At 34.0% G+C, this 13,386-nt stretch overlaps 1 protein-coding gene across 4 annotated transcripts in view; it reads right to left on the reverse strand.

Annotated features, from left to right (window-relative positions):
* The window catches only part of Zn72D (Zinc-finger protein 72D), a 46,199-nt gene that overhangs the window by 23,290 nt on the left and 9,523 nt on the right, over positions 1–13,386 (reverse strand). For 2 of the 4 annotated variants that reach the window (XM_089241327.1, XM_089241325.1), the window contains exons 4-14: positions 10,669–10,869; positions 9,492–9,739; positions 6,822–6,998; positions 6,234–6,378; positions 4,021–4,083; positions 3,569–3,604; positions 2,888–3,027; positions 2,627–2,769; positions 2,350–2,530; positions 759–916; positions 99–212 (exon numbers count right to left, since the gene is read on the reverse strand). In XM_089241327.1, coding sequence (XP_089097453.1) covers positions 99–212; positions 759–916; positions 2,350–2,530; positions 2,627–2,769; positions 2,888–3,027; positions 3,569–3,604; positions 4,021–4,083; positions 6,234–6,378; positions 6,822–6,998; positions 9,492–9,739; positions 10,669–10,869 — 1,606 coding nt within the window. Of the gene's footprint in view, positions 1–98; positions 213–758; positions 917–2,349; positions 2,531–2,626; positions 2,770–2,887; positions 3,028–3,568; positions 3,608–4,020; positions 4,084–6,233; positions 6,379–6,821; positions 6,999–9,491; positions 9,740–10,668; positions 10,870–13,386 lie in introns of all 4 variants that reach the window. The other 2 variants (XM_089241326.1, XM_089241324.1) reach the window with 1 other exon arrangement.

A 13,386-nucleotide genomic window follows, 5' to 3' on the forward strand; every position in this document is an offset into this window, starting at 1 on the left:
TCAGTTTTAGACCACTTAGAAGCAGGGCACCATGTTTAGAACAAACTTTCATAGACCTTAGATCCTCAATGTGTTCAAATCAATTAATAAGTACATACTCCTTATCTTCAGTTTTTTCCTTTTCTTCGTCTTCCTTTTCAACTTTAACACCAGAGGCGGTTTGACCAGCAGGTGTATCTGATGATGGTGCTGTAGGTCCTTTTGGTGCATCTCTGTAATGGAGAAGGAAAAAAGATTCAAAAACAGGAAATTTTAAGTTCTCACTGTTTAGAAGGCAAATGATAACCAATGTAGTTCATGTGTTTATTCAATTTGCAGTGTAACTTTTTAACTCTAATCCACAATATCTGAAAATAATTTCAATATTGCACGTAACATATTTTAATTAAATTTATAGGTTGAAAATTTTAATTTTTGACAACTCAAAATATAAATTTTCAAAAGCACTTCAAGATATTGAAATTTGACTGCATGCAATGTATCCAATATTTACAACACATCCCCCCCCTAACAAACACCTTCAAGCTATGCCGAAACACATTCGAACCCTGATTCAGCCAATCATATTTTTTATACATTACATCAAGGAAAGTTATCAAATCAGGGTGAAGATGAACACATACATGCTGAAGGATTTAAAAATTGTTAATGTAGATTTTTTTAAAATCGGGGCACGAATGCACTAACATTTTTTAAATTAGGTGCTTGGTACAAGAAAACATGTACAAAACATGGCAAAAACTTTGGGAACTTCTTACTTGTCACACTTATCTGTCAAGAAATCTGAAACAAGCTTCAAAGCCTTCTCAGTATTCGTTATGATCTTCTGAATAGCATTGAGCTCTTCTTCTTTAGGATAAATCTGTGAATGCTTTGATATGACATGACGGTCATCCACCGAATCTGGTCTGCGAATCTATAAATACCAAGTACAAGATATTTTTTACTTCTTTCAAAGTACTTAAATAAAGGTTTTCAAAATCAGCGAGGTAGCACATGAAAAAAAAAAATCTTCTACCCACAGGTAGGAGTGCAATAAGAAAATATGACACTAGTCTCATTCATGGTTAGCTTTGTAGGGAATTTCTATTGCAACGAAAGCCTATGCAATAATATATGGATGTGGCCCTGAGGTATGAGCAATTCTTGCCAAAGCTTTCAAGAAAATGTTTTCTTTGTATGTACTATAATGCCATCTAAAAAAAAAATTGCACAGTAATTTAGAAAAAAGACAAAATTATTTACAGACAAGTGCAATTTTTGAATTTTTTTTAATTGAAATGTGTTTTAAAATTTGGAAAAAATAATTATTAGCAGATTACCTAATCTTCATTGATGTGCTGTGAAAATTTCAGAAAATAAACATATTTTTTTGCAATCTCTCTCTACATCAGCTGAAACTTCGGAATACATATAGCAGACGTGGAAATATTTATGTCTGCTTTTATCAGCTTTAACATGGTTCAGTCAAAGCCCAGAACTGTTGGTCCACACATCACCAATTTTCTTCATCGCATAAATTGTTCTCTGCCATAATCTTATGTAAAACTGTTAACGATCATTAATTCTGCCATCCTAGCTGCTTAGGAATGATAATTTATTTCACCCATTTTCACTTGATGGGTGCACATACCGAATCCGAGAATTTAAAATACATCATGCTGGGGGGGGGGGGGTATAACAAAACCCTCCTCCTCAGTGGGGGTCTCTCTTTTGCTTGTATTTCTATTGGCTTCACCAAAGGAAATACAAGCAAATGTATGAAGAAATGTATTTACTGGGGGGGGGGGGGAGGGGAGGAGGGGGTGCTGACAGGTTTAATGTCAACCAAAACAGAAACGTTTTTTGTAATCAATGAGTCAATGTCTGAATTCATCTTGGTTGGATTCTGGATAATTAAATGTTCGTCTGAATCTAAAACTATTTAAAAACTGAGTGAAAAATCAGCTTCATAATTTTTCATTTCAATAACGAAATTAAAAGTATTTTAATGAAATATAGACAATAACATGATAGTGTGTGATTTTGATCAGGAAACTTTCGAGAATATTAATATTGGTTGCTAATGGCAACCAATATATTTTTCCCAATTAATTGTTTTTAGAAATTGATTGAATTTAAAATTAATGGGCATTTCAGTATTATTTACAAAATCATGAATAAAACTAAAAATTTCTGTCGGTATGCTTCTCAACAACCTCAGATACAAGGAACTATATTTCGCAATGCGACGATACTCTCTCTGCCCCTTGAAAATTTAACCAGGAATGGACTGTATCAACTAAAACTATAAATTAAATTGATGCAAACAATTTTAATTATTTTTTCAAACAATGAACATATAGTTACAGGAGGTGGCCCCATAGGAGAGGGCATGGGCATCATATACGGCCTTGGAGGTGGCGGTGGAGGCAAAGGGGGTCCTACGCGAGGCTCGCGGCCAAACCTGCGATGCCACTCATAATACTCTAATTCCTCCTCATAGCGCCTTCTTTCCTCCCAATACATGCGTTCTTCTTCTTCAACAATCCTAAAGCAATAAAATTCAGCCATAAGTGAACTGATCATTGACTATTTCTTCGAAATAATTAAAAAATATCAATGTAATCAATAATCTATCTCTTACCTCAATTCTTCTCTCCATCTTTCCTCTTCGCGTCTCTTGTAATAATCATCCATAAGCTGTTGCCGTCTCAGTCGCTCCTCTTGTATCTTACGCTGTCTTAGACTAGGTTTAATATCTACCACCAAATCTGGATTGACTTTCTTCTGTTAACATAAAATGTGATAAATTGAATGATTATTTAACATCTTTTTAAATACACAGCCGAATCTCGTTTTAACGACCTTTATAACATTTAATGAATCTTGATTTTTGAATACTGACCTTGTATTGCAACCTATGTCGTCTACCCTTCATGTGCATTTCCTTTGCATTAGGATCATTGAAACGACATTCACAAAGTTTGCACTGGAAACTAATGACTTTTCCTTCCTCATTCTTTATTTCCTCAATATAATCCTGACCTACAACAATCATGCACAGGATTAAATATATATGTATAAACTAATACTGCAAAATCCAAAAATAAAATGTTTAATGACAGATATTCTATAACAGTGCTTAAAATTTGTTAAATTTTTCACCAGTATTGCTTCACCATAATGAGATTATTCCATGAATTTGTAATGTCCCCTTTACCACCAAGAACAAAATAATGCACTCAAGCCATTGGAACCGAATGTGAAGCATTCTGCGAGTGCTTCTGAAGGTAAAGGAGGAGTACTTGGAGGGTTACCTTTCGACTGAGTCAAACTAATTAAAACTAGTTCAAATACTGTTGTTTCTTTGTTCTCTGAAATGGGATATTTATTCATAGACTTTGGCAGTAGTTAAAAGAACAAGGTCAGAAAAAAACTGGTATAAACAAGGTTTAGTCATCTGATGAATGGCGGTATGCACCAACTGGAAGTTTAGCCCATAGGATTTATAAAAGAACTTAAAGCAGTGATGCAAGTGCATCAAATGATGTAGAGTAGAAAACAATTTTGAAAATATTAAACTCACCAACAGGCTGCACTTCTTCCCCTTTGTTGGCATCACCTTCTGGAACAAAAGCAAAACTATAGATTCCAATAACAAAAAAAAACAATTTGCAATTTTCTCTTACCTGAAATATTCTATACTATTTATACCACCATTTTTTCATACTGATCAACACAATAAATTGTGGAAATGTATTAAAATTTTATATTGCTTTGAACTCAATCACTAATAAGACATTTAATTAGTAGAGAGCTAATTAGTATATCATACTCTCACCCTTTTCACAAAAAACTAGTCATATAACCATGTAACTGTGATATGACGGACATAGTTGAACGAACATTAATTTTGCAATTATGGCACAGCAAATAATATAAACATTCATTCGTATGTACAGCAAAAGTTAAATTCAAAATTACATGCAGATATTATAGGATTCACAAATGAAAATCTGCTGAAAAAATATCTCATACTTTCGTCGTCGTCATCTTTCATTTCTATGGACTTCTCTTCTTCACTTTTTGCAGAAGATGCAGCTAAAGCAAAGGAATATTTATTAACAGCCAAATAACAATTAAAGATAGAAATTTACATATCTATATTAGCAAATTTAGAAAAAGGCAACAGCTTTTTCAATGGCATAATTACAGGATTTCTACCTTGCGTGCTTCAATTACCCTCACTTCCTGAGAGTCAGTGACAACCTCTTTCTACACAAATTTTACATCTTAATATACTCATGTTACCCATCTTCAGACCCGCCAACCTTGAAAACGCAAAAGTCCTGTAATTTTCCCACGAAAATCCTATAACTTCCTGCAAAAATTCTATAATACATCTATTCTAAAATACCATAATTTTCCATGCATAATTCGCGGAATAGAAGCCAGATAAAGAATTAAATGTAAAATTAGCAAAACATGCGTATAATTTTTTTAATAAGGTAGACTGTGCACGGATGCAACACTTTCTCTGAAAATCAAACACTTTCCTCAAATTTCTCAACATTCCATTAAAGAGAAAATAAAATTTATTCATGTAGATTACAGGACATTTTTTGTTCTCAAAGTAACAAAACGCCAATGTGAAACTTATTGCAGTAAAATGTGCACTTTTGCATGTTTGAAATACTCATGGGTATAAAATATTTATTCTAGAACTCTTATTACATTAAATATGACGAGACATGCCAAATTTTAGAATCTAGAAATATAGAAATACAGATTCGGGGGGGGGGGGGGGGGGGAATTCCCCGCAGACCCAATAAAACAAAAATTTGTTAATTTGTTTCTTTTAACCAAGAAAAAGTGCCTCCTCTCCCTAAGCAGGTCCTGCGTAGCCCCTGAGAAAAATATAACCATCTTGGATGCTATTAGTGACAGATAATCTTGGGCATACAAAATCATTGATGTCATAACATCCTGAAAGCTCAGGGGAAATCAAAAATTCTGATCTAAATGAAATCTAAAATCTGGAGAGCCGAAGGGCAAAATATCCCGAGTCTCCGGCCTAAATCTTGAGAGTTAGCAAATCTGCATTTTATATAGCTTTACTTGTTTTTCTGACATTAAGGATTATTTTATCATGGATGCCAGAGATACACATACTAGAAGTTATTGAGAACCAATGACATGATACAATTCAAGTGATTTAAGTTTTCATTCAGTATAAAAGTTGAAAAAAAAAATACATTTTTTATCTAATTTGTTTTAAATTTCTGAAATGGCAAATTAGGAAAACTTTCAGCCAAAAAGTAAAGGGCTGGAAGAGCTCTCGGCAACGGGATAAGTCCAGTGGCAAAGTTCTGGCATTCATTCATTCAGCCAAAAAGTAAAGAAAATTATCATTAATCTGCAATGTTTCGGTAGTTACATTGCATCCACAAAGCAATAACATTCGCAAATGAGAACAATCAAATATTGATCCAAAATCTGATAAATGAACACATTTTTTACAACTTTTTATTTCATGCCTTTAGAAAAATTAGTTTTAATGAATTAAGGTTAACTGCAATACAGGGATAACATAAATGAATGACCGGATTTAAAAAATTTATATTTTCAAAAATATCACACATAATATAATCAGTGACACATGAAAATACTGAACAGCCTAAGTATTTTTTTTCAGTTACTAAATGTTTGATGTGTGAATCTTTCGTAACCCGACAAGCATCTAATCTATAATAAAGTTTATTCCACACATTTTGGAACCTGTCAAAGGTTCTTAATGCAGCACTAATGCATTAAGTTCATTTTTTATAAATCACCCATTGCAAAAAGAAAAAAACCACTCAATGAACTTAAGGCATCAGAGCCACTAACTGTTCATGAGAAATGAAAGAATTAAGGACCATTGACAATGTAAAACTGCTAAGTGTATGGTATGAAAACTTGATTACAGATTAGATGTTTATCATGTTATGAAAGGTTCAAACATCAAACATTTGTAACAAAGGATAAGAAATTTGGAATATTTGTTTATTTTTATGTATCACTGATTATATCATGCATTAGTTTGAAAATATAGATTTTCAAAATTGGGTCATTCGGAAATTTGATAACTAATTTCCCCACTTGTTTTGTAAAACACCTGAGGGCAGCTTCAGGCAAACAATCACCCTCTCTCTGAAGTCATTAGAATTTATAACAAAATAATCAATAATATTCAATAGAATTCAACTTACCAACAAAGTTCACTTTGGGGGGTGCTGTCTTCTTAGCAGCTGGAGAAGATTTGGGAGAGGTCTTAACTGGCTCTGGTTTACCACCTACAACTTGTGGTTCTGTAGAAGGTATAGGCTTTCCTAATTTTGTATGCAACTTTACAACCTACACAAACAAGAACCCAATCAAATATGAAAAGAAAAAAGTTAAAAACATAGTCATGATATTTTAAGGTAGGTTTACATTATGAGTGCCTCGAGTTTTTCAGGGGAAAATAAATGTGTCTTGAAGGATAGTAAGACTAAACTTTTTTTCCTTGAATGGACGAGTCCTACTGAAATTTGAGGCAAACACTTTTTTTTAAATATGGAAAAGTTATCCTTAAAGTCAAATAAAACAATCAATATGCAGGTAAACTAGCAGAAAATTATTTTTTCAAAAATATCCAGCAAATGTTTCCATTTTTCAGGATGATTGCATATGGACCGACTTACACTTATTTTCACCCGAGTTGAAATCTCTTTTATTTTATCAAGATTACGCATGCGAGGAACAAATACTTTCTTCTGCATTCGAATAATTAAGATCTTAATACATTTAAACCATACCTTCTGATGTTTTGCTCCTCTAATATGAGCAGCATAAGCATCTGATCCAGTGCATGTCACATCACAGAGCTCACAGCGAAGAGTTGTTCCACTGCGAGACACTTGCGGAGTTATTCCTGCTTTAGCTGCAGCCTCTTTTTTCTTGTGCTTTTGACCTTCGAGATGCTCACGATAAGTCTATGGGTAAAGATATAACAAAAATCAGACACGCACAGCTTTGAAATTGTTTTTTTTCACAAGTAGGAAAGAAATGCTACAAAAAAATACTTGGGCATTATGTACTTTTTATGTAAAGTAAAATGATGAAATTCTTATAAAATATTAAGGTTCAATGAAATAATCAGCAGAAAATAAAAATAGAAGAGCAGTATTTTAGAGCAGCAAACTTTCATTTTCGGAGAACATTTTGAAAATGGAACAAGACTAACAATGAACTATATCTGCACAATATAAGGAGTAATATTTTTGTGAAATGCCAAAAATGGTTGGAACGAACAATTCTAAAATTTCCTTCACAAATTAACGCCCATTTAAATTTTTTCTTAAGTATCTTATGTCACTAAAACATGCATTACTGAAATAAAAATTATCACTCTTTTCAAATTAAACACCATGCATACCAAAAAAACCTAGGCAGCAACAATTTCTGCTGCTTGAACACAATTTTTTTTTAATTTAACACATGTAATAAATCTAAAGCGAATATACAGTTGATCCTGCTTATAACGTTCCCATTAGAACATTTTGCCACTTGGTACAACTTATTTACTTTATTTTCGTGTGATCCCAACTCTAAGTAATTCTCATTAAGATTGCCCATTTAATGTGTTTTCCTACTTGCAATGTTTTTTACTACCTTTTTTGAAAAATGTTATAAGCAGAATCCACTGTAATTAAAAGTTAGAGGCACACATTTATATATTTACTAATAAATGAATCTATAAATTCCCTTCTGATTGATTTTCCTTTATTAAAAAAAATGGTAGCTCTTTCAATAATATGATTAAATTTAAGGCAAATTATTTTCTCTTTCTCAGACACTTCTGATTCCCTATTCATATAAATCCTTGCGAAGCGATATTTCCTGGTAGAATGATTTTATTTTCCCTCCCTGATGGTCCACCACTCTGATCTGTCGCCATTTAACTCAGGTGTGGAAATAAATATTTTCACACCTGAATATGAGAGGTATGTCAGATTTGTGTTGGTGAAACTTATCAGTGTGCTTGTGTATGCGCCCAGCATTTGGTGTGCATTGTATTCAGTAGGTGGTGCCATCTAGAACTGCAACTAGATACTTTCTCAAACGAAACAAGTACACATTTTAGAACCCTGTGTAATGATTCTATGTCAGTGAATTTGACGTCTCCCCTCTAGTCCACAGTAAGGGGCAGTAGATTCGCCTATCCCCTCAGTTGCAGCCCTGCATCTATCCTCCAAACTGGTAATGCGTGAATTAAAAACTTAATGCACACATATTTGTGTTGTAGGTCACTGTGATCGCCATGGTAACCAGAGCTTTTTTTCAAAGGAATAGCCAAATGAAAATCGGAAAATCTTAGAAAATCATATTTTTAGCCAATTACCACTATGCAATTGCAGGTCCCAAACCCGGATTTTCATTAAAGGCAAAATTTGTAGAGGGTTATGGGGGTCCATGCTCCTCAAGATCAAAAATTAAAAATATTTTTGTAGAAAATTAAAATATTGAAAAAAAAAACTCATAGTATATGTTAATTTAAAATTCTTTTTGAATGTTAGTAACCCATAATTTCTATGGAAGAAATCCATGTGCCCTTCCAAAAGCCGATTCTGTGCACACACCCATAATTTTCACAATGTGAAACAGTGACTACCACATAGCAGCTACATGACAGAACTGTGGATATTCAACAAAGTTTTTACAGATTCATTCTTTTGTTTTTTCTGAATGATCTCTTGTAAAATATTTTACAATTTGAACAGGCATTCCAAATCCTTTATGACTTTTCAAAAAATGAGCATTCGCAATCTTGTAGGAACAAGATGAATTTACGCCGTATAGACACCGTCTTTGAATGCCAGCAGATAGCTGCGAAAGTACTGTAATTTTAAGTATGTAACCGGAGGGGAGAAAACCCACAGGGGAATAAAAATTCAGAAATTTGAAAATTCTATACACTACCCCTCATTCACAGAAGCAATTAGAAATCTGTCATCTTACTCTTCCACAACCCTGCGTGTATATCAATACAGTATACAAAGTAGTAAAACCACTTTTTTAAGTTTGCGTGACCATAATAGACGGGAAGAAGAAAAGTTGGGAGTTTTTTCCTCCTTGGAACTAGGAAAGGATGCTTGAACCAAATTTTTATGTGTCCTTTTCTAAAATTTCAGGTACTTTTGATGTGCTATAGCACATCATTGGCATCTAATTTTTAAATGCTTTTTTCAACCTCTGAAAAGCAAGTAATATACAGAGGTATGAATCCACAATAAGAAAATTGTTTTTAAACTTTTAATTCATGAATTATACGCAGGGAAACAGATAGGAATCATGACATTCTAGTAAAATCAACTTGAATAATTTTATGTAGGGGGAAAAGTTATATAAATATATATATAGGGGGAGAATATATATATATTTGCAAAATACATACCTCAAAACTCAAAGAAAAAAAAGTAACATACCTGAGGCCCAGCACAACTGATCTTGCAAACTTCACAATAGTGCAACTGCTGAGGTTTAGGTGGTAGCTTTGGTCTTTGCAGTCTCATTGGTCCTTTCTTAAATGACATCCAGTTGTTTGCATGGACCTTGGGACTCGCAACAGCGCTAGTAGTAGAAGACTGAAGTGACTGAACCTGCTGTGCCTGGGCAATAGCAGAAGTTGCAGCTGTTTGCGACACCACTGATGGTTGCTGAACGTACACTGAGGCTGCAAATTGCAAATGATTCACATTTTATTTCAGAATTTCTCACCTATATGGGATATGATTCCCGAAGCCGAATATGTTGAAGAATTTTAAGAAAAGAGTAGAACACATTATGGGAATTTTTACTTTTATCACCAGATGCGCCCTACTCCCCATCTGATACAGACATCAACACGTTGGGAATTTTTTACTGCAGAACATTTCCAATCAGCCAAGGGCTCATTGCAGAACAACGCAAAACATTCTACTCTGGGGAGGGGGATACACATGTACTTAATCCCATTGGAAGTTTTCAAATTGACTTATAAATTGAAAGTAACATAATAAAACTGACTCTCCAACATAACTGGGGCAAAGTTGTGATGGTTAATCAAGAAAAATTTCTGGATAATCAAAAACACACCAAACAGATATATAGTATTTTTTAGCAACAATATTTCTGATGACATGCTTGCTGCCACAACCAACCGAATCCTCAAAAGTGTTATTTACTTGCATTTGCATTGTCTTTTTACCTTTATACAACATTTTTACTAATAAAATTTTAGACACTAGGACACTAGTAATATTGTTTCCATATTTATATATATAAATTTTCCCTTATTTCCTATTTAATTTTTTTTTAATAAGAATGTTTCATTTAGTAAAAACAAGTATGTCAACCCAAAGAAAGCAGCTAACCCCTGTAAATCCCTTTTTTCGAGACTGGGTCACAAGTCTACGAAAGGTTATGAATTACTACTCTGGAGAGAGAACAGCATGTTTTCTAAAACATTTTTACTTTCAGTCGAAAATTATATCAAAAACAATAAAAACAGTCTATATTGATGCAAAGTGATTTTTATAGTTCTGCAGTGATACAAATAACTTTCCTTCCACAACATGACTGAGATTGCAAATAAAACTCAATTTCAAAACGACGCAAAAGTACCTGAATAAGTTGTAGTTGCAGCAGCAGCAGCAGCATTGTTATATGTTGATGTGTAACTAACAGAAGAGCCACCACTAGATGCACCTGAATATAAGCTATACGATCCTGCCTGTGCAGAAGGTGCCTGAGCTTTTGGGGTGGTAGTTGTTGCACGAGCACTGTAATTGGTGGTAGTTGAATACACTGGCTTGTTGCTATTCACTAGAAATAGAACAAAAATAATTTATTTTGTGTAGTGAGGAGCATATTTTGTGTACAAAATTCACATAGAGCAGTTCAAAAATAAACAATTCACCATAACTTGTCTTCTAAGGGCTTAAATCAGCCTGTTAGCATGAAAAACTTAACATCTTCATTGTTTGATTTCATTCCTACCACCATATTTTAACAGTGAATAAGGTACCCTTTATCGAAAATTGGGTCTCCAAAATAAAAGGGTTTATTATACACGGATAGTATTACAGATATGAATAACTCAATTCCTTGAAATTCACGAGAGCAACTCTGATGATACTGAATTAATGTAACTGATTGTAATGTACAGACAAGAGTGATGAGGCACACACTTGATGGCTTCTACAATGAATATAATATCAGATGCCACACTGTACTCTAATTTACCTGGGTTAAAGGTTATTCGAAAAATCTGGGTCCTCTTTCGAGTGAAAAAGTGGGTCCCTTCCAAAAAAATTTTATCTCGAAAAAAATTATGCCCCTGTAATTCACTGGTATCTATGAATTTTCTTCCAGCATGCCCCAAGTCTTTGATCACCTGCTTATATTTCTTCATTGAGACTGAGCAGTAGGTCATGTTCTGGGGTAGAAGAAGATATCTGTGAATCAAGTAATTCATTTCTAAAAATATATTCTATCCAAAAGAAAAGGTTAATTTACTTTCATTGCCTACTAGTAGAAAAAGCTTGCAAAGAAGCTCATTAGCACTGAGAATTTAACATGTGGAATTCCGCACATGTAATAAATCTAAAACAAATATATACAGTTGATCCCACTTATGTTTCTCCCATTTAGTACAATTTATTTTCGTGATCCTTAATAAGTAATTCTCATTAAGATTTCCCGTTTAGAGTATTTTCCTATTCACATTTTTTTATGACGGTTTTTGAAAAACGTTATAAGCAGGATCCACTTTAATTAACAGTTGAAGGCACACATTTATATATTTACTAATGAATCAATCTATAAATTCCCTTCTGATTGATTTTACATTTCGTTAAAAAAATCTTAACACTTTCAATATCTTCAGATCAAATTTAAAGAAAATTATATTCTCTCCCTCCTCTCTCAGATACTTATATTCTGATTCCCTATTCATACTTTGGTTTTCCTGGTAAAATGATTTCATTTTCCCTCCCTGATGATCCACCACTCAGATCTGTCACCATTTAACTGCCACATATTTTCACACCTGAACATGGGAGCTATGTCAGATTTGTGTTGGAGAAACTTAACAATGTGCTTATGTGTGCCCCCAGCATTTGGCGTGTCTTGTGTTCAGTAGGTGGTGCCATCTATCTATCTAGCGTGCAATTAGACTAGATATTCTCAAATGGGACAAGCACACATTTTGGCACACCAATGTAATGTAGAAACAGCAGTTATAAAGGGTGAATTTGGTGCCCCCCCCCCATAGTCCAGAGCCCGGGACACCAGACCCACCTCCCAGTTGCAGCCCTGCATCTATCCTCCAAACTGGTAATGCATGTATTTCAAGTTTAACGTACGCATATTTGTGTTACAGGTCTGTGTGATCGCCATGGCAACCAGAAGTTTTTCTTCAAAGGAATAGCCAACTCAAAATTTGAAATCTTTACGGCAGTATTCACAGACCAAGTTTGATACAATCGCAGGTTAAAGGATTAGCGATCAACACGGATTGGTTAAAATCTTTAATTTAACCAATCCGCTTAGATCTTCAATCCTTTCACCTGCAATTGTAGTTTAAACTGTATCGGTGAATATGGCCATTAGAAAATCACATTTTTAGCCGATTACCAACAGCAGGTTCCAAATCCCAATTTTCATCAAAATGAAAATTAGGGTGTGGGTTATAAGGAGCCTCTCTCTTCTTCCCCCCCCCCCAGATCAAAAATTAAAAATATTTTGTGGAGAATTAAAATAATTTCTTTTATGCTATGTGCATTTAAAATAGTTTTTGAGTGTTACTGATCCAAACCTTCTGTGAGGAATTAGATCTTGTCCCCCTGCAAAAGCAGATTCTGCATACACACCAGTGATTTTCACGATGCAAAACTGACCACCACATAGCAGCTAGATGAGAAAACTGGATATTCAAGGTAGAGTTTCAACAGATTTGATTTTTTTTTTTTTTCACGATAACAGGAAGTTTTAAATTTTAATGGGCATTCCAATCCTTTACGATTAAAAAAAATGCACATTCGCAATATTGTAGGAACAAGACGAATTTACGCCATATAGACGCTGTCTTTGAATGCCAGCAGATAGCCGCAGATGTACCGTAATTTTCGGTATGTAACCGGAAGGAAGAAAATCCGCAGGGAAAAAAAAAAAAAAATCCAAAAATTTTACACTTACATGGCCCCTCATTGAGGGAAGCAACTAGACATCCCTCATCTTATTCAACATGCGTGTATATCAATACAGTACAAAGTAGTAAAACCACTTTTTCAAGGTTGCGCTATCATGATACAGGGTAAAAAAATTGTCAGAGCAATACAA

Source organism: Pholcus phalangioides, unplaced genomic scaffold (assembly GCF_987345545.1).
Source record: "Pholcus phalangioides strain wild (caught in Gottingen) unplaced genomic scaffold, Ppha-v1.0 ptg000013l_1, whole genome shotgun sequence".
Classification (NCBI taxonomy): Eukaryota; Metazoa; Arthropoda; class Arachnida; order Araneae; family Pholcidae; genus Pholcus; species Pholcus phalangioides.